Source organism: Narcine bancroftii, chromosome 3 (assembly GCF_036971445.1).
Source record: "Narcine bancroftii isolate sNarBan1 chromosome 3, sNarBan1.hap1, whole genome shotgun sequence".
Classification (NCBI taxonomy): domain Eukaryota; kingdom Metazoa; phylum Chordata; class Chondrichthyes; order Torpediniformes; family Narcinidae; genus Narcine; species Narcine bancroftii.
Genome location: NC_091471.1, coordinates 123284534 through 123303801, shown reverse-complemented (window position 1 = coordinate 123303801; position 19268 = coordinate 123284534). Strand labels below are relative to the sequence as shown.

Below are 19268 nucleotides of genomic sequence, written 5' to 3'. Positions count from 1 at the left end.
ATTCATGAACAAAGCAGACCTAACACTTCTCATTCCTCCAAGTTCACTGGTTGTATGGTATTTCTTATACTGTACACAGAATTTAACATTTATAATTTCACCAGGCTTTGGTGCTTGAAAGGTAAATGGTTACCGCTCAGGAAGGTTCTTGTCGGTTTTCAGAGAGAGATTTGTTGTTCCAGGACATGCACAGCTGATTTACTTTCATCAGCCACTTCAGCGTCTTGCTGACGAAATTTGCCCCTTCAGGGTTCTCCAGATAATAACCTCTTTCTTTCCGGTCACCACAGAGTGCTTTTTTGTTTCTCTTATCCAAGTGAAATATTAGCCAGTCCTCTCCTTTTGCATGAACCACAAGGGCTTTGACCAGGCTGAACTAAGCACTTAACCAGTCTTCCAAATGGGATTTTCACAAGCTTGCCAGCTTGTCCTGTTTCAGTCCCAGCTGCTGTTGTTGGGTGTAACACTGTAGAAGTGATGTTTGTCTGTCTGCCTCTCTCTCTCTGAGAAAAAAAAGCCTGTTTGACTCTCTCTGCTTGCCAAATCACATGATCCTCTTAGAACAGCTCCAGACAATCTGCGGATCCGACAAGATCTTTCATCTGTTACCTTTTTGTAAACAACAATCCATTAGTGAAGTCTCTTGGGCACCCTCCAAAACTCTTGCAAAGACTGTAGGCCCTGACATGTCTAGCATAGGGCAGTGTTCCAATATTTTAAATAAGATCTGTTTTAAAGTGTTTGTATGTGACCTACTCTAACAAACCTTTCCCAATTTATCTCTCAAAAACATACCTATATACTCTGTCACACGGGAAACAACCCTTTATTTAAAAAAAATGTTGCCCAGTGTTATGTATGTAAGTTCAGATGCAAATCTTACTTACTGTACTGTGCCAGTTACATAAAATACACAACACATAATAAGAGAAAAGGATAAGTCATACCATAAAAGCAGTTGAGTCAGAGGAGCAGACAGATCTTTGGTAGTCTTGAGGTGTGGGGACGTGGAAGAGCTGTCGGGGTGAAAAAAAGCTGATGTGTTTCAGAAGCTTAACTGTTCCAGTAATAGCGAAAGAGTAGTAAACTGATTTAAAAGTAGTTACAAGGGATAAAAGAGAAAGAGCAGGATGGAGAGTGGCTTTTCAAGATTAGAGCTGGTTGGGGATTGCTGCTGGGGCCATTTCAGGTGCTCTTTCTGAAAGGACACTATTTCCGAGAGGTTCATGTCAAGATTGCAGAATAAACCAAAATAGAAGAGAGATTACCTTCTTTAGAAGACGTAAAGAATCTGCAAGTGATATCAGTAAGATAAAGAACAGACTAAAAGTAGTAGCTGGAATTTGATATCAGTAAGTTGGTTTAAAAAAACCCAACTAATTAAATCTGGAATGGAAGTTGGCTGCAGGCAAGCCATGGACAGATAAGAGCTTCGTAGAGGTTCAATTTCGGCTCACACATGGAGAAGGCCATAAAAATGAAAGGCAGAAAACTGCTAGAAACTGCAGACTATTGTGAACGCATCCCCTTCTATCAATATTTCTTGTTGCCTTGAGGAAAAAAAAACCCAGCATATGAAAAGAGACATCCCATCCCAAGCACAATCTCTTTACCCTCCTCTTTGCCAGGTAGAACATGTATGAATATGTGATCATGCACCCTTAAATTCAAGGACAGTTTCTTGCCTGCTGTCAACTGACTCTTGAATAAACCTCAGGACAGTAAAATGATGATGCCTTTATTCATACCAACTAATCTCTCATTGTAACTCTGCGCTGCTCTACTGCGTCGTATTTGGTCGACTGTGTATGAGACGTCTGCTCACAAAACAACTGATCACTACACCTTGGTGTATGTGACAAGAAACTTGAACTTCAAATTGTATTTATCATGAGATAGATATGATGAGATTGCATAACATATGATTTCACTGTGTTGTGCAGTATCAATCCTCAGTTTTAAGATGATGAGACTTTGGAGAGATTGGAACATGCTGACTGAGAAACTGGCTGAGGTCTGAGATAATAGAAGTAAGACTTGACATTACTATTCTCGTTTAATTAAGCAAATTATGGAATAACATATAATGCAAATAGAGCGCAGCCAGATATCCTGCACACCGTAATTAGGGCTGTACGTGCATATGGGGTTTTAAAAATGGTGCTCCCGGGTTGCAGGCTGACAACGTCATCGCGATGTCATCAGCCCACCCCTTCACAGCCGCTTGCAGTTTCAGCGCCTTTATGGAGAGAGGTATGGTGAGTCCCTTGAGATTAACCTCAGGAAGGATCGGAGTTTGTATGCTGGACCTGCACGTGGAGGTTTTAAGCTGGAAAGTTAAGCATTGTAAAGGCAGAGAATATCCACATTTATGCTTGTTTTTTTTCCCCACTATAAAAAGGCCTATTGTCTGGCATGGAGGCTGCAAAGCCTGGGATCAGATGTTAACACAGAGAATCATTAAAGCAGCTAAGAATATCACTGGAATCTCTGTTTCCTCTATTGAAAATGAATTAGTGCTCAAAGAATTATCACGGATTCCTACTATCCATCACATGGCATCTTTGGCACAGGAGCATCAAAATCAGGACTGCCAGGCTGGGAGATGCTTCTTCCCACAGGCTGGGAGATTGATGAACGGTATACTGTATGCATGATTATTATGTGCTATGTGTTCACTGTGGTCTGGAGAAACGTTGTTTCATCTGGTTGTATATGTATAGTCAGATGATAATAAACTTGAATATTTGGACAGATATGTTGGTAAGGAGGATTTATTGGAAGGATATTGACCCAGTGAAGGCATTGGGACTAGCCCAGAAGATCATGAAACAACAAAGTCTGCAGAAACAAGATGCTGCAAGACCTGCTGAGTCCATAGGAGGCAGAAATATATAACCAATGTTTTGGGCATGAGGTCTTCCAATTTGAATGGCATGCATGAGTTTGACCGTAGGACTTGTTCCATGGAGTATTGACTTTGACTCCAGTCACGAATGAGACAAATTTATTTGAATAGTAAGGTGGTAGAATTCTCTTCCGAGGCTCATAATTTAATCAGAAATATTAGTGTTTATTTTAAATGTTTCTATCCAATAAACATAATGATTGGAAATTACTGTATATCATCCTGTCTCCTGGACTATAATTTTTTTTACTCCGAGAATTCAGGATCCATGTGAGTGTTCCTTTCAAGCAAGAAGGGCCTTTTAAGTATCAAACATCCATGCATGAATTAGATCCTGCCTTGATTTTTACCATGTGGGGTCTTCTGCTGGAGGAAGCCAGCTCAGGTAATCAGCTCAGGAGAGAATTGAATGCTATATTATTTCTGCGGACATTGGCGACTTCAGGGGTTTCTACGAGGCTCTAAAGGCTGTGTACGGCCCCTCACCCCAAGTCCAAAGCCCGCTGCGCAGCTCAGACGGCAAAATCCTCCTCAGCGACAAGATCTCCATCCTCAACCGATGGTCAGAACACTTCCAATCTCTTTTCAGTGCCAACCGCTCAGTCCAAGATTCCGCCCTGCTCCAGCTCCCTCAACAGCCCCTAAGGCTAGAGCTGGATGAGGTCCTCACCCTGGATGAGACATATAAGGCAATCGAACAACTGAAAAGTGGCAAAGCAGCAGGTATGGATGGAATCCCCCCAGAGGTCTGGAAGGCTGGCGGCAAAACTCTGCATGCCAAACTGCATGAGTTTTTCAAGCTTTGTTGGGACAAAGGAAAACTGCCTCAGGATCTTCGTGATGCCACCATTATCACCCTGTACAAAAACAAAGGCGAGAAATCAGACTGCTCAAACTACAGGGGAATCACGTTGCTCTCCATTGCAGGCAAAATCTTCGCTAGGATTCTACTAAATAGAATAATACCTAGTGTCGCCGAGAATGTTCTCCCAGAATCACAGTGCGGCTTTCGCACAAACAGAGGAACTACTGACATGGTCTTTGCCCTCAGACAGCTCCAAGAAAAGTGCAGAGAACAAAACAAAGGACTCTACATCACCTTTGTTGACCTCACCAAAGCCTTCGACACCGTGAGCAGGAAAGGGCTTTGGCAAATACTAGAGCGCATCGGATGTCCCCCAAAGTTCCTCAACATGATTATCCAACTGCACGAAAACCAACAAGGTCGGGTCAGATACAGCAATGAGCTCTCTGAACCCTTCTCCATTAACAATGGCATGAAGCAAGGCTGTGTTCTCGCACCAACCCTCTTTTCAATCTTCTTCAGCATGATGCTGAACCAAGCCATGAAAGACCCCAACAATGAAGACGCTGTTTACATCCGGTACCGCACGGATGGCAGTCTCTTCAATCTGAGGCGCCTGCAAGCTCACACCAAGACACAAGAGAAACTTGTCCGTGAACTACTCTTTGCAGACGATGCTGCTTTAGTTGCCCATTCAGAGCCAGCTCTTCAGCACTTGACGTCCTGCTTTGCGGAAACTGCCAAAATGTTTGGCCTGGAAGTCAGCCTGAAGAAAACTGAGGTCCTCCATCAGCCAGCTCCCCACCATGACTACCAGCCCCCCCACATCTCCATCGGGCACACAAAACTCAAAACGGTCAACCAGTTTAACTATCTCGGCTGCACCATTTCATCAGATGCAAGGATCGACAATGAGATAGACAACAGACTCGCCAAGGCAAATAGCGCCTTTGGAAGACTACACAAAAGAGTCTGGAAAAACAACCAACTGAAAAACCTCACAAAGATAAGCGTATACAGAGCCGTTGTCATACCCACACTCCTGTTCGGCTCCGAATCATGGGTCCTCTACCGGCATCACCTACGGCTCCTAGAACGCTTCCACCAGCGTTGTCTCCGCTCCATCCTCAACATCCATTGGAGCGCTTTCATCCCTAACGTCGAAGTACTCGAGATGGCAGAGGTCGACAGCATCGAGTCCACGCTGATGAAGATCCAGCTGCGCTGGATGGGTCACGTCTCCAGAATGGAGGACCTTCGCCTTCCCAAGATCGTGTTATATGGCGAGCTCTCCACTGGCCACCGTGACAGAGGTGCACCAAAGAAAAGGTACAAGGACTGCCTAAAGAAATCTCTTGGTGCCTGCCACATTGACCACCGCCAGTGGGCTGATATCGCCTCAAACCGTGCATCTTGGCGCCTCACAGTTTGGCGGGCAGCAACCTCCTTTGAAGAAGACCGCAGAGTCCACCTCACTGACAAAAGGCAAAGGAGGAAAAACCCAACACCTAACCCCAACCAACCAATTTTCCCCTGCAGCTGCTGCAACCGTGTCTGCCTGTCCCGCATCAGACTTGTCAGCCACAAACGAGCCTGCAGCTGACGTGGACTTTTACCCCCTCCATAAATCTTCGTCCGCGAAGCCAAGCCAAAGAAAGAAAGTTTCCTAGTGGAAGGGAAGGCACAAGGGCAGGAGCGGTGGGAGGTTGGGTGCCAAGCCTAGTTTTTGCATGTTACCACCAATTTAAAATTAGGATTGCAGCAAATAACCAGGGACACAATACTTAATTTGCACAATATTTAAAACATTGGAATTTTTAAAATCTTAAAAGAAATACAAAAGAAACAGAAATAGGAGGATTGTATTTCTGGAAAACAATCTGTACCATGATTTTCTATTAATGCTAACAATTGACAAAATATCTTGTTTCTTTTACAAGTTGTATTTACTTTGTTTTTTTTCTAGGATAAATTCAGTAAGGGTGAAATTTTATTCCTGATCTCAATTTTTTTAGGTAGTGAATTGTGAATTCCATAAGGGTGAATTTCCATTACTTGGATCATCATAATAAATATTTTCATTCAAGAAAAAAAAATTATTAGCCTCAAATTTTTGCAAAATATGTTTGAATTGGAATAAGTTAATGTGTTAACTTAGTTTGAACAGAAGCAAAACCTTGGATATTCTTTGACAATTTTGAAAGCTCATTTACCACTATATTGCTGTTTAGAGCAGCCTGCAGCACAAAGTGAAAAAACTGTTCATGCTGGAAGGATAAGTTACTTTAAAAAAAAAAGTCCAACTAGTTGTGGAGAATATGTTTTGTAAGGAAGGTTTGGTCATGAAAATAGAGCATTGTTTATTTAGTGTGAAAGCAGCATATCAGGCTTGTGCTTTATTTTTTTTATTTTTAAATTTTTTTATTTTTCACACTATGAACCATACTGACCAAAATACACACAAACATTTCCCTCTTAAATATAGTGTCATTTTCTCCCCTTTTCCCCCCTCCCTTCCCTCCCTCCTTCACCCCCCTCCCCACCCACTCAACGTTCAACATATAAAACAATGTCATCACACAATGAAAATAAACAAGAAATTTGTGTCTTCTACTTTTACAGTTCATTTCGTCTTCTTCTCCTTCTGTCATTTTAGGTGGTGGAGGTCCGCGGTAGGACTTCTCTGTTGTGTTCCATGTACGGTTCCCAAATTTGTTCGAATACTTTGATGTTATTTTTTAAATTATATGTTATTTTTTCCAATGGGATACATTTATTCATTTCTATGTACCATTGCTATATTCTCAGGCTATCTTCTAATTTCCAGGTTGACATAATACATTTTTTTGCTACAGCTAAGGCTATCATAATAAATTTTTTTTGTGCTCCATCCAAATCGAGTCCAAGTTTTTTACTTCTTATATTACTTAGAAGAAAGATCTCTGGATTTTGTCTTAGAACATTGGAACGACTTACCACTAACACTGATAGGAAGGGTAAATTGCATTAAAATGAATATCTTCCCAAGAATACAATACCTATTCCAATCGTTACCAATTCACCTAACAGAGAAATTCTTCAAGGAGCTAAAGAAAATAATAAGGAAATTCTTATGGAAAGGGGGGAAACCGAGGATAGCGCTAGATAAATTAACAGAATGGTACAAACAAGGGGGCTTACAGCTACCAAACTTTAAGAATTATTATAGAGCAGCACAATTAAGAAACCTATCAGATTTTTATCAAACAAGGGAAAAACCAGATTGGACCAGATTAGAGCTAGATAAAATAGGGGAGAAGGTACCTGAACATATATAAGTGGGATGAAAAGCTGGTGCAACATAGGAATTCACCAGTACTGCACCATCTGCTCAACATTTGGAAGAAGATTCATGTTGAAAGGAATAAAACAAATAATCAACTACCAAAATTAATATTGACGCAATAGATAACCTTTCCTTTAGAGAATGGGAGAGGAAAAGGATCAAAAGAATAGAAAATTGTTTTTCGGGAAATAAATTATTATCTTTTGAATAAATGAAGTGCAAATATAGTATAACTCACAGTACCATGTTTGCACACCACCAACTGAAAACCTACTTGAAGGACAAATTGGGAAGCAGGCTGAGGTTACCAGAAGGAAGTAATTTTGAATTTGTGATTACAGACACAATAATAATTAAAAGATTTATAACAAACGTACATCAAACTGCAAGAGAAAGAGAACAAGGAAACAAGCTGTGAACCCAAACAAAAATGGGAACAAGATCTAAACATAAAGATAAAGAATGAAACATGGGAAAAGCTATGCTCAGGAACTATGAGAAATACAATAAACACGAGGTTACGCATGATACAATATAATTGGTTACACAGGCTGTACACCACACCCCAAAAGTTAAATAAATGGGACCCAACAGTATCAGACAGATGTTTTCGCTCTAAGAAGGAAACGGGAACAACAGTACATGGAATTTGGGCATGTGAGAAAGTGGAAAAGTTTTGGGAAGATCTAAATCAGGTATTAAATAAAATCACAAAAAGGCTTGTGCTTTATGGCAGGATTTTGTGCTTTGTGTCATTATAACAACTGTTACAGAGCTTTACATCATGTGATTAATGAGAAAAACAAATTGGAATCTGAACTCGGGGCTGTGCTGGCCTCAGAAAATATGTTTATGATGTAACTGCTCTGTTCTACTGTGTAGAAATAAACTTGAAACTGTTTCAAATTTTTTGAACTTGCTTTATTGGTTATGTAATGATCAAAACAATGGCCATAGCAATCTCCAGGCAACTGAAAAGTTAAGCCTCTTCTTTCTCACGCTCAACAGATCACAAAAAGAAGCTGTGGAAATGCAAATGTTATAATCTAAGGTTACAGAAATAAAATGATTTTTTTTTCCCAAAATGGTCAGTGAAATCCATAATCAGAGTTTATTGTCACGAACAAGTCGCAAAATTCATTATTTTGTGGCAACATTACAGCACAAACATTCATATAAATCACCTTACAACAATAAATAAAAAATAGTGCATGAAAAGTCAAAATAAAGCAGTGTCTTTGGTTCATCAAACCCACAGTAAAAAGAATAATTAATAAAAATCAGGTGATAGGTTTGCTGCAATTATTTAAAATGACATATTGTAACCTACCATTATGTCACATTCACATGTTTTGAAGCTGAACAGTAAATTGTGATACTGAATTGTAAGCTAGATGAGTCTTTTTAATTTTGAAGTTTTAGTGAGTGTCTTTAATATTTCAGTTAGTGACAGTGAGAGGGGGAAGAGGGTGGTGGAATTAAAACAGGAAGGGATCAAGGAAATGTATCTGAGAAACAGAGTATGGGCAAAACCATATATATTCCTGTCTATATGTACTTGTGGTGAGGTGTGTGTAAAGTACCTGCAGTGGAGCCCCCATATTGTTGGCATGCCTTTGTGGTGGTTAGTGTGCAGTGTTCACCCCATATTAAAAAAAAAATCATACATGCGCATGTTCCCCTCCACAGATATGGAATGAAAGGCACCCTCTACTCCTCTACTTAAGAAAAAGAATGGGAAAGAATTTGACCTTAAACAAAGCACACACAGCTTTTCAAGGAATTGGCCTCCCTCTGCTGGTTCATATCTGCACTGAGGTTTTACACAAAGCCATTTCCTGCCAACGGAAGTTGCCACTCTTTAGTTTAAGCTGTGTGTGTGCATGCCTGCCATATCTCCTGAGAATCAAGGCAACTTTTCTTGCAGAGGTGAACTGTCAGAACTTTTTCCTTTGACCAAAATCATCTAATTACTGCAGCTGTATTCCTGAAGCAGCAGTAATATCAAAGCCCTCGCTTCATGCATTCAAGGCAATACTATTCATGTCACTCTCTATCCCTTTTACCCTCCAACTACCACTTTCTCATATTGTCTTTGCAGGATCCATCGTCTCTCACTTGTTACACATTCATCATTGTCATTTGTACTTCAGTAATAGCAAAGTGTGATTTGAAATTTCACAATCATAAACAGAAAATGCTGTAAATACCATGCAGAGAGAAACAGTTAACGTCAGATCGATGACCTTTCATTAGATCTGATAAGATTTAGAAAGCAAGAAAAAAGGATGGGTGGAGAGAATAAAGGAAATGTCTGTCCTAGGGTAAAGACAAAGGAGAAGAAATGAAACAAGTGTGGAGGTGCTGACGAAGGGTGAGAGAGTGGTGAAGGTTAGTTCTTCACAGATGACAGGTTGGAAGGAGATGTGAGAAAGAAAAAAAAACAAAATTATCCAAGACCCAATGGAGAAGTCCAGTTTCTGATACAAAACTGAAAAGTAGGCTGTCTGAAAATGTAATCAGAAATTAAGGACTGCATTGTGTCGAGAAGTTTTGGCAGATCATGAAGCATTGGTGAAAAGCAGAAGGCAGTTGATGTTTCAGACTTGAGGCCTTTGTATACCGGAGCATTGAGGCCCAAAATGTCGACTACCTTATGCTTTCCGTGGATGGTGCGTGACCTGCTGAGTTTCTCCTGCAACTTTGTGGACTGCATTAGACCCCAGCATCAGCAGATTTCTTGTTGAGCTGCAATGTGTCCTGTTGGAAGATTAAATGATGTTTCTGGGGCTCATTTATTTTCTATTTCTTTGATAATTTTTTAGCATCTGCAGGTTGTTAACTTTTTGATTAACTCCAAATATACAGGGAATATGTTCTGGGACCAAGAAGTTTGTGGAGGGTCAGATGCTGAGTATAATGAAAATAGAAAATAAAAGATTCCTTGATATTAAAGAAATGAAGGGATATGAATTTGGTGCAAGAAAATTATACTGAGGTCATGATCAGCTGTGATTTTATTGAATGGCAGAGCAGACTGAATTGTTTCGCCCTTTTTCCATTTCTTATGTTAATAGGCAGAGATTAATTTATCTAACCCTTAATATTTCTTTCTGCATTGCATTTATTCTATTCAATATTACACACTCATCTTCAGTTTTTTTTTAATCACTTTCCTCATGTGTAAAATCAGAAACAGCTCCTGAGTCTGAATGCCATGACTTGGCCTGAAATGTCAACCAACCCTTTGCCTCCACAGATGCTGAGACCTGCTCAGTTCCTTCACCAATTTATTTCTTGCTTCAGATCCCATCTACTTCAATCTTTAGTGTCCTCTTCTTCGCAAAGTTCTCCATTCTCCAGATAAGAATGTTGGCTTATGTTCTTTGTTATTTTTTCCATATTTAAAGTTACTGAATTATGATTACTATTCCCAGCCCGCTGATACACCCTTTCTTCTTTCATTTCCTAAAGATGTCTGTCTCCAGCTTGACTGCCTCATCTGCTATGGCTCCAACATCTCTGTAAGAAAACAGTTATTTCCACATCAGTGCTTCTGAGATCTCCTCCCCTTAACCCTCTCTTCTGCTCCACCATGGTTGACAGAGCTGTCAATGCATCTATTTCATTCCCTGCCCTTTGTCCTCACTCTCTCCTCCCACCTCAATCAAGAGTAGAGCTTCCCTTATCCTCATTGTCCATGTATCAACCTGGCTGTTCCATGGAACTTCCACTCTCTTCAATGAGATGCCACTGGTGATCACAGTTTCCTTTTCCTTCCCTTCTGAAAGGCCCATTCCCTCTGTCACTGTCTGTTTCATCCTTTCATCTCCACCAACCCCCAATCCACATCTCATGGCACTTTCCCATACAACAACAGGAGATGTAGTGCCTTCCCTTTTACCTCTTCCCTTCTTACCCACTCAGGGAGCCAAACAATTCCTCCCAATGAAGTATTGATTCATAGAACAGTATTTGCACATGATCTATACCCCTCCATTCCCTGCATATTGATATGTCTATTAAATGCTATGATCATATCTGCTTCCACCACTCTCCCTGGCATTCATTCCAGGCACCAAAACTCTCTATGGAAGAAAAAACTTGCCCTAATCATCTTTAAACTTTCCCCTCTCACATTCAATGCATGCCATCCAGCATTTGACATGCTTATCCCAGGAAAAAAAGATTCTGACTGTCTATGCCATTCTTGTACATTTTTAGTTTATACACCACATTTAGTGCTCACAATTGGCCAATCTCTCTTTTGGAGACACTAATTGCAGCTTAGCTGATTGTTTTGTTCATCTCCCCTGTGCATTGCACAAGAATGACCATCAAGAACTTCCAGATGTCTCTCAGTATAATTCTCCATTCCACACCCATTCCAAGCTCTGTCTTTGGCCTCTGACACTGTTCTATTGTAAGACCAAGGAGCCATATCTCATCTTAGGACAAAGCAGAGATTCAATATTGAATTCAGCAACTTCAGAGAACTATCTGTTCCACCTCATATCAAGAATTCCATTTGCTTGTTTTTTTCACAAATTCTGCCTTAAGCGCTGGTAATTTTCAGCACTCTTTTTCAGATTTTGAATATCTGTAGTACTTGAAGCTTCCAACAAATTCATTTCTCTCTCTCATTTATTTGCTTTCTTTCCAAAATCAGTAGAATATTTCTTTTTCTTTATAAGCACTCAATGATAATTAACATAGCTTTATCAGTTAGCATAATTTCCACTTGTATCATTCAAAGGGTTTCCTTTCCTGTACAATATTAATAGGGTATGTTTTATTTTACAAAGTTACAAGGGTTCTGAGCGTCTCATTTGTAGTTACTTTGTATCTCGGACATTTATTTATGCCTCATTATGTTTGTTGTTTAACTTGCAGTACACAATTGGACTGTGGATGAAACAATGGACTGGTTAATTTACTTTGTGGAACTACCACAATATGCAAAGATTTTCCAGGAAAACAAAATTCGAGGAACAGGTCTACCCAGGTAGGTTTTGCTGCAAGTTGATCACTGATTTTCTTCTTAGTGAATGATGAACAGCCATAAAACTAAGAATTTACGTGCAACTAGCAAAAATTGCATAAAATTGTCGTGTTAATTTTTCACTTAAAATATGAGCTTTATAACATCAGTTTTATTAAATAAAATCAAAGAATTACATAGAATTGTATTAAAATGGATTACAAAACAGAACGTCCATTTTGTTCACCCGTCTTACATTGGTGCTTGCTCCTCAGCTGTGCAATAGTCCACGTGACATGGAATTAAGACCCCATGGGATTGTTTTGAAGCTCAGTTCTTGTCATTCAATTAATACTTTGTTGTGTACCTAGTACCCTCATACAACTTGTATTGATCACAGTTTATGAGATGTTGCTGTGTGCAAATTAGTATAGTTTACAGCATGAAAATAACAGTTTAAAACTTGATTGACGTGACGTTTTTGGGGTACCTGGGAAATGGTAGAAGCACAACACAAACTATTTTCTTTCTTCAGTTAAAAACCATCACTATGTTCACCTGATTGTCACTTTTAGGATCCATGCACCTGTTATTTAGAAATAAACTTTATGGTTCAAAGTTGAAAACTTGAAAGTTGATAGTATGATGAAATTGTGTATGATTTATGTGTGTGTGTAAATTTTTTAGTAAAGTTTTGTGGGATTGGGTTCATGGTCACAAAGACAACATATTTGCATTTTAAAAACAGAGAGATTCTTTGAAGGTGGGAGCTGGCCTCATTATCAACAGATACATGATTCTTGAAAAAAGAGCAATGGGCTGTTTACTTGAGAAGCATTTTCCTGGTCAATCCCAGTCAGCTCGGAAGCAATGTTTTGGAAGAGAGAAACATCAAAGAATGACAATTACTTTGATTCTGTTTGTGCGGATAAAGATTAAATCATGTTTTTTTACCATAAAGATGTTAAAAAAATCAGGAAAAACTTCAAACAATGTTGTGATGTCATACCATATGACATGAAAAATCTGTATGTCGAAATCAGACATTTTTGAGTCAGTTAAATGAGACTTGGCCATCCTGTGAGACACAGGATTGAGAAAGCAGCAATATTTCCTTTAGAGAAGGAAACCTGCCTTGTGCTCTCTTTAATAAAAGGAGGAACACCAAGAATGGTATTTTAAAAGAAATAACCACTCCGACTGCCTCTAAGAAAAGAGGGCACCCTCACGTGGCCATGGAAAAATGGTTACTTTCGATTAAGAAAGAAATCATTGTGGAAAATAGACTCTGTAACTCTTAGGCAAGATGAGAGGGAGTTTGTGAAAGCACTCATATGAAGAAATATCTCTGAAAAACACCTCATCAAGAAAATTTGAGAGTTTAAAGAAGTCTGAAGACATGTTGTTTCAAAATGTTTCATAATTACCTCTGAACTGCAATTTAAAAATCTTAAAGTTCAACATAAGGTGTTTGATGCTGAAATTTAAAATGGACTTTTTAGAATTATGCCTAAACTAATAGTTTGGGATTTGGCCACATACAAATACATTTTACATTTGTGCAAAGTAGTGTTAAGTTTAGAGTTAAGTAAGAAATGTTATTAATAGTTTAATAAAAACTATTATTTTGTATTTACCATTGTCTGGTAAAATTTCTATTGCTGTTCCTTAGTTCATAACAAAATTTGTTAGTTCATAAATGGGAGTGGGAGGACATAGTAGAATATGGCGGGTCTCTCTTTGCCAGTTCGGAAAACGTCAGACAGAACTTTGGAGATAATGGCTGTGATGAATGCAGATTGGGGAATAAAATAGAACTTTGGGAAATCTAGACTGTAATCTAGCCCCCCCCACCCACCCACTCAGGTGCCTGCTCGAATTTTGAAGATCTTCTTCCCATCCTCGTATGCAGTTCTTGCCTTCCAGTTATTATGAGGTATTGAATTTTGATTGCCACTTCATGATTCTTCTGTAAAATACATCTGTGTGATCATATTCCGAAAGATCAACTTATTTTCAATGATAATTAATGTATTGATAGTTCCTTAATTCCAGCAATGGTGCACTCCACTCCATTAACTTGTTAAAATCCATCTTGGCTGAAGACCAGTCACAGATTGAAGGCCTGGTTATGCACGCTGAAAATCACAGCATGAGGAAAGAGAAGAGCAAACAAGCTAATGGACTAGCAAGTTGTACCACAATGTTCTCTTGAATATTTCATAGGCATCGTAATTCTAAAACTGCAGTGTTGTCTTGCAGGCTAGCTGTGAATGAGGTTCCTTTTATGGTAACTAATTTGAAAATCACTGACCGAAGCCACAGGCAGAAGCTTCAGCTGAAGGCACTGGATGCTGTGCTCTTTGGAGCTCCCATTCGTGAGTATTGGACAAAAATGTGCACTTCCTTAAACATGTTCGATAGTCTTTTATGTGTTGACCTGTTATCACCACTCTTTGCATAAGTCCTACTGACTAATGAGAGATATTCTTTTTTATTGCCAAGCTTAAACCTCCGTTTGGGTTGGCAGATACCAGCCTGGAGTGGGCCTCTTTTTTTTTCAACCTATATAACTGAAGGAAGCCGTGGTTGGTTGTCATATGTCTTTCCTGTTGCTAAGGCTAACATCTGCTGGCTTTGTACATTGATTGAAGATGATTCTGATACATGATTTGTCAAAAGCTAGTTGCAAGCATTCAGGAAAGCTCACAAAATATCACATACACAGGCATTGGAGAGACTACATCTAAGAATTGTGCACAGTATTGGTCACTTTATGTAAGGAAAAATGTTTGTTTTTGACATAGTACAATCTAGCAAGTTATCTCTAACATTCATGAAGTCAAGTGAAAAACATAATTTACAGAATGGAGTTTTAATGGAAAAAGAAGATCCATTTACATCAAACAAGGGCAGCATGTTGTGGGGTTCATGCATGAGACTGATGACTGTGAGGAAGAAACTGTCTTTAAGACTGTTGTGTGCATTCACTCTCTTGAGCCTTCTCTCTGACAGGAGGAGGGAGTATGTCCGAGGTATGATAGGTTTTTCAGTATGCTGGCTGCCTTTCCAGGCAGTGGGAAATGTAGGTGGAGACAAGCAGTTCAGAGAAGGTTTGCAGGACTGAGTGGGTGTTTTAAGGCAAGCTAAGCATGTGACCAATAGAGAGTGAGGAGGGACTCAACTTAAATATACAAAATTCAGATAGTTCTTTATACGGCAGATGTTGTGAATTTAGAACTAGTGGTCATAGCTTAATATATGGCGAGCTCTCCACTGGCCACCGTGACAGAGGTGCACCAAAGAAAAGGTACAAGGACTGCCTAAAGAAATCTCTTGGTGCCTGCCACATTGACCACCGCCAGTGGGCTGATATCGCCTCAAACCGTGCATCTTGGCGCCTCACAGTTTGGCGGGCAGCAACCTCCTTTGAAGAAGACCGCAGAGCCCACCTCACTGACAAAAGGCAAAGGAGGAAAAACCCAACACCCAACCCCAACCCACCAATTTTCCCCTGCAACCGTTGCAACCGTGTCTGCCTGTCCCGCATCGGACTTGTCAGCCACAAACGAGCCTGCAGCTGACGTGGACATTTACCCCCTCCATAAATCTTCGTCCGCGAAGCCAAGCCAAAGAAAGAAAGATAGATGTATGTAAGCAAGGGATTGAGAAATTACTGGTGGGATGTCAGATGTGAAGTATTGAGTTTACAATGAGATGCTCCATGGTGGAACAGGCTTAAGCAGCTGAATGGCTTGTTCCTGCCCCTTCTTTATATTTTGCCTTAAACCCGGATCCTCCTGTTCTTGAGGACTGGCTCTTTGATTAAATGTCAAGATGGACTTATTGTTCATAAATTCAGACCCTTAAACAGTGCTAATTTTACTCCCACTGTTGCAAGTTTTATGCAACATGATCACTCGAATCTTCGCAATTGGTCAAGGTGAAGCCAGATAAATATTTGTAAATTAGAGTTAAATTCATAGAAAAGAAATGAAGAAAGATGGGAAGAGAACCATCAACCCTGGTGTAGGTTGTTTGATTTGAATGGCCTATTTCTGGACTGTGTTTAGATTAATTCCATGTAACCTCACCTGAGAGAGGTTGAAAATGATCTGGCTTATGGTAATTCTAGCACAATTGCTACATGTCTTGTTCCTTAATGGTGTTGGATCTTTCACTTATAATGGGCTAGAATTTCTTCAGGTCTTCCTCTGTAGTGATGATGGGAGATTATGGACACCATTTCTCCTGAGTTTCTACCGAGTTGTCAGTCATTGAGAATGCACCAGGCATGGCCCAAGATGGAGTTTCTGTTAACAGTTAGTGCTGGTTTTGAGTGAGCAATTTAAAATTGAAGTGAATATTTCTAAAAGAAAGTAACTTCATTTGTAAAAGTGTGTTTTAGAACATCCAGTTTTCCTGACAACTAAACTATATAGAGCAATAAAATTGTCTACTTCAGCTCAGCACAGTCCTGGAACACTGGACTGATTTTTCTGCCCCAAGGTTGCTGCACACTACCCTCTGGCCTGCATTATTTCTTTCAGTGTGGTCTGAGGTGGAGACTAGGTAGGACCCAACATAAATGGTTGCATTGTGATTCAATGACTGGGCTGGCAGCCAGTTACCTGGAGGCACAAATTTGAACCCCACCATAGTATCTGGGGAATTTAAATTTGAGGAATTAAGTACAGCTAGCAATTGAAGATTAAGCCATGAAATTACTGCACTGTTATTTAAACAAACTGGTTCACTAATGTCCTGCAGGGAAGGAAATTTGCTGTCCTGACTCAGTCAGAGATTTGTTTCTTAATTGCCTCAGTACAGTGGCAGATGGGGATGGATAATAAATGCCAGCTTTACCATTGATGCCTGCATCTCAGGAACAAACAAAATAACATCCAAATTAACAATTAAACTAAATGGAGGCCTACCTACTTTTCTCCTGACAGGCAATTTCTTCTGAATGCAGTTCAAGCCTCAGGCAAACCTACTTCTCCCTCCATTGACTCCATCTTTACCTGCTACTTCCTTGAGAAACATATTGTCTACCCATGCCACATACTCTTCTAACCCCTTCCCCGCCACAGAAGTTTGAAAACTCAAGTTTCTAGATTCAATGACAGTTTCTTTCCTGCTTTTATCACTGTTATACTGTTAAATTGCACTTTTCTCATGTAACCCTGAACTTTTATCTTGTAACACTATACCCTGCACTTTAGTTTTTTTAATTCTTGCATTACTTATTGTCTAGATCGAGAGCCTATAAAATAAGGTTTGTCACTGTAGCTTGATAGACATGACACTAAATAATTCAATTCATTTGTTCCGAGTTTTGACCTGATGCATGTGGGACACACATGTTTATTGGTCTGCAGATATTGATAATGCCATGTTGAACTTCGTGAGGAATCTTTTAGCACAGTGTCCTAGGCCCAACATTCTACAGAGCTAAATGTTGTAGTTCAGCCTGTGCTGGAGAATAGCCCAGTTATTGCTTATCTATTAGTGGATTGCAACAGAATATCTAACCAATTTTCAGTGTGCTCTACAGGAAACTTTTTAATGGCATCCTCGGTAGTTAATGTGAACAAATAAACCGTAACCATGCTATTTTTCTGCAGTAGAAAGGAGTGTAGACACCCACATAGCATTATTAATATCAAAGTGCTGCTCTATTAAATTGCACTTTTGTAACTTGCTCTTCATTTGTTTAATAGTTTTAAAGTGTTAATGTTTGCAATTCAGTTACACAACAGTCTTTAAATGCATTGCTCTGCAATGTAGCCAATTTAGTTCCTGCAAATCAAAGTACTCTTGCTCATGCAGATGCAATTATGATTGTGCCTGGCTTTTGACAACCACAGAAACCGACCAGGTAAACAGACCATTAGAGTCATGAAATTATATGGGCCAGAAACAGGCCCTTCACCATACCGGCTCCATGCGGACTTGATTGTGAGGATAATAGACAGAAAACCACCAAACTCTGCTTTAAAGGTCTGATGTAATAATGTAGAAGGGTAATGCATTTTGCCATGAACTAAATTTCAATTAGTTTTCCAACATTGGGAAGATTTATTTTGCTTTTTAATATTTTATTTACAAATTTTAAACCACAATAATAATTACATTGCATTAAAAGATTATTTCAAAATGTTATACATGTGATATATAAACCCCCCCCCCTTCCCCAAACCCCTAAAAAAAAGAAAAGATAGAAAATAGAAAAAGAAGGACTGGAGAATGCCAAGGGAAAAGAGCATTTAAATCATAAATTCTAATATTGGAGGTTACCAAGAAATGAGGTCTTCAGAGAGTCTACTAAACATACAAATTCACATTTTGTAAATATGAGTGCCATGCATTCCAAAATACATGATATTAATTTTGTGAACTGTAAGTAATCTTCTCAAGTGGTATTGAGCTAAAAAGTTCTGCATGCCATCTTTCCATGCCTAAATTTGTATCTGACTTCCATGATATTGCTCTACATTTCCTAGAAACTGCTACCACAATTTATGCACATTCATTTTGATACATAGTTATTTTTAATTTGGGTCTTATAACCATAATATTAATCAATAAAAATAACATTGGATCCTGTGGGAACTTAACCCCCTTAATTCATTCCAAAAAGTTACTACTTCCAACCAGAAATATTGAAATTTAGGACACTGCCAAGTAGAATGCAAAAAAGATCCAATCTCACATCCACATCTAAAACATAAATCTGATGATGCAGGATTCAATCTGTTTAGTTTTTTGTGGAATCAAATATAACTGATGCAAAAAATTATATTGGGTTTATAATTTTACCTTTACCTAACGTTTATAATTTTGGTCATATTATCCTTACATCATTCCATCCAATCTTTTACATTTATTTGTTTGTTTTAAATTCACTTTCTATCTTAATCTCGATTTATACACCCCTATTTTGGGGGCTTTCCTTTGAAGTAAATTATCCATTACAGAAATAAATTTACTTACATTTCTATTATGAATCAATAATTCCAATTCACTCCTGCGAGGTATCATCAAACTCAGACCTATTTTATCAATCAAAAATATCTTAACTTGATAATAGCAAAGGAAAGAATTATTAGGCACATTAAATTTATTTCTTCATTCACTCAAATGTTATAAATACTCCGGCTTCAATATAATATTCTTTCCTCTCAATACCCATCCGCGTCCAAGTCCTCAAAATTGATTATCCAAAGAAAATGGAATGTCTATTTTG

At 39.0% G+C, this 19268-nt stretch overlaps 1 protein-coding gene across 1 annotated transcript in view; it reads left to right on the top strand.

The window, feature by feature from the left end:
• stim2b (stromal interaction molecule 2b) overlaps positions 1-19268 on the top strand; it is a 187240-nt gene that overhangs the window by 134528 nt on the left and 33444 nt on the right. Inside the window, exons 5-6 of the mRNA XM_069925002.1 lie at positions 11932-12043; positions 14282-14397. Coding sequence (XP_069781103.1) covers positions 11932-12043; positions 14282-14397 — 228 coding nt within the window. The remainder of the gene's footprint in view (positions 1-11931; positions 12044-14281; positions 14398-19268) is intronic.